The 2,408-nt window shown below is 40.7% G+C and overlaps 1 protein-coding gene across 1 annotated transcript; it reads right to left on the bottom strand.

Annotated features, from left to right (window-relative positions):
- Positions 1-1,454: 1,454 nt before the first annotated feature.
- Positions 1,455-2,153, bottom strand: LOC119509598 (ret finger protein-like 4B). The gene has a single exon (XM_037803571.1). It carries the CDS (start codon positions 2,151-2,153, stop codon positions 1,455-1,457), a length of 699 nt encoding a protein of 232 aa, XP_037659499.1.
- Between the last annotated feature and the right edge of the window lie 255 nt (positions 2,154-2,408).

Here is a 2,408-nt window from a genome sequence, read left to right as displayed (position 1 = left end):
TCATGGGATGATCTTTTTAAAAACATAAATATGATTATGTTACTTCCCTGCATCGGAATTCATTTTCAATAAAAGTTACACTCTCTATTTTGGCCTCTAAGTCCCCATCTGGTTTTTAATCCAGGTATACATGCAACTTCACCTTACGTTTATCATTCATTTGCTTTTTACACTTGATCCATTGTTTTTTATTTCCTGAAACACAGTAAGTAAGCACTCTCCTTCCACACCCTTGGACTTTACTCATGCCGCTTGTCGAGTTTTCCTTGGCTATTTTTTTCCCCATCCATCCAGTCCCAACTTTAATGTCATCTCCTCTAGGAATTACCCTAAGTAAGTTAAGCCCTCTTTTTCCCCCCTATCATGGTACTATGTTCATTTCATTAGATTTATATATATATAAATAAAAAAAATGTGTGTGTGATAAAATAGTTTGTTTATTTTATGATTTCCCACTGGGTTCTTGAAAGCAAAGGGTCATGTATTTCTTATTTACCATATATCCCAGCATCTAGAACCAGCATTTAGAACATAGTAAGTGCTCATTTAATGTTTGTTGAGTAAATGAATGAGTGAACATGGATGCTCAATAAATCCCAGTATTTGTTTGATTACTCCTCTATTTATTTTGAGTTAATTATTTCTAAACAGACGGATGATAACAATTTTAGATGCCTCTGCATTTTCAGTGATATGCATATCAATCATTTATTTATATTCTGCCTTTTCCTAAGGATTTCAGGTTATCATCCATAAATTGTTATCAAGCATGTATATTCTTATGAGTAATTTTCATTAGACTAAATACATTCTGGAATTGCAGTTTTACCCTGTAAAACACAATGTATTTCTAAAAAAATATTTCCAAACTCATCTTAAATTTTAATGTGTTTTGATCCAAAACATATCATTGACTCCCTGGGGCAAAAACAAATTGAAATATCTTAGGACAAATTTGCTTTCAGATTCACAAGAGAAAGTATAATTGTTTGAGGATATCTTTGGGAATTGTGGTTCATTTGAGGTTAGAAAAATTTTAGAGTTGTGATACACTGAAGCACTGAGAGCAAACTGTTCCTTTCCTTTGGTTTAGGAGTCCAGCCACTCAATTTTTTTTAACAATTTATTAATTTATTGCAAGAAAATATAATAATCTATTTATAAAAAGTTAACAAATTCAAAGCAACCTCAAAAACAATATTTGCTGGATGCATGCTGAGTAGTTATTATGGTTGATGATTCTTACAAATCAAAATTCCAGAGTAGTCTGCTGCATGAGCTTCTTGCCCTTACATCTTACAGTTAGAATGTACAGGTTTTTTGCACAGAAACTGGATCTAGTGGGCAGGCCAGGGACCCAGCCTTCAGAATAGTCATTTTGGTCTTTATGTAACTAACTCTAGACATTCCGAACCTTTTGCCATCCTCTGACCGTCTCCACTGAGCTGAGATTCTCATGGGCAGAGGCTCAAGGGGGCGCTGCTGTCACGTTCTCCAGGATGCTCAGGACAGAAGAAGGGATGCAAAGGCTCCAAGGAGGAGAGCTGACGATATGTGTAGATGAGGGCATCATTTCTGACATCAAAAAACTTGATTTCTTCCATGTCGACATCTAGGAAAATTCCCACACGGTCAAGGTCAGGGCTTGCAGAAATTCTGGTCTGTGGGGAGGAGCTCGGGTAGATGGCACTTCCCTTCAGGCTGATGATCCAGAAGCCAAGCTCAGAAGAGAAACTGCTCTTCTCCTTTCTGTTCACGGACTCCTTGCAGACACCTATAGCCCACTCCTTGCCCTTTCCCACTTCGACCTCCCAATAATGGCGACCAGAGGAGAAGTGGGGGGTGCCCAGGACACAGGGCATGTGGGTGAATCTCTCGGGACCTTCCTTTGGGTTGTGACAGACCTTCCCACACTGGACGCTCCTCAGGTCATCAGAGAGCACAAGGAAGGGGTTGGCGGTGGCAGCGTCCAGGGTCATATACTCTTGGAACTTCAGGATTTCATCACTTACGTGCAGGCTTTGCTCCAGTAGGGGACCATGTTGCATGGTGAGAAGAGTCAAGGCTCGAATCTGCCATTCTTCCAAAGGAGGTCTCTCATTCACTTCTCGACACAGGGGGCAGACCAGTTTGGAATCCCCCCTTTCCTGCATCCAGCTTTGAGTGCAGTTATAACAGAAGGTGTGTGCACAGGAGAGAGAAAGGATTGGAGAAAAATTCCAGGCAAACAGGACATGTTGCCTCCTCTCGCAAGCTTTTAGCCATTGGTTGTGACGGTCGCTCTTCAGCAGTAGAGAAGTGAGCTGAAATTGCCCTTTTTCAGCTTCTGGAAGTGGTCGGGATCTGCCTGCTCGTCAATAACCAGAATGAGTTTGTCTGGAGCCTTCCAGATGAGGTCTTCTCTGTGT

This window comes from Choloepus didactylus, chromosome 14 (assembly GCF_015220235.1).
Source record: "Choloepus didactylus isolate mChoDid1 chromosome 14, mChoDid1.pri, whole genome shotgun sequence".
Taxonomy (NCBI): Eukaryota; Metazoa; Chordata; class Mammalia; order Pilosa; family Megalonychidae; genus Choloepus; species Choloepus didactylus.
Note: the sequence above shows the minus strand (reverse complement) of the source record. Positions and strands in the feature narration are given on the sequence as shown.

Bases quoted from the DNA above. Each gene is read 5' to 3' on its own strand.
- LOC119509598 (XM_037803571.1), bottom strand. From the start codon at position 2,153: ATGCAGGAAAGGGGGGATTCCAAACTGGTCTGCCCCCTGTGTCGAGAA.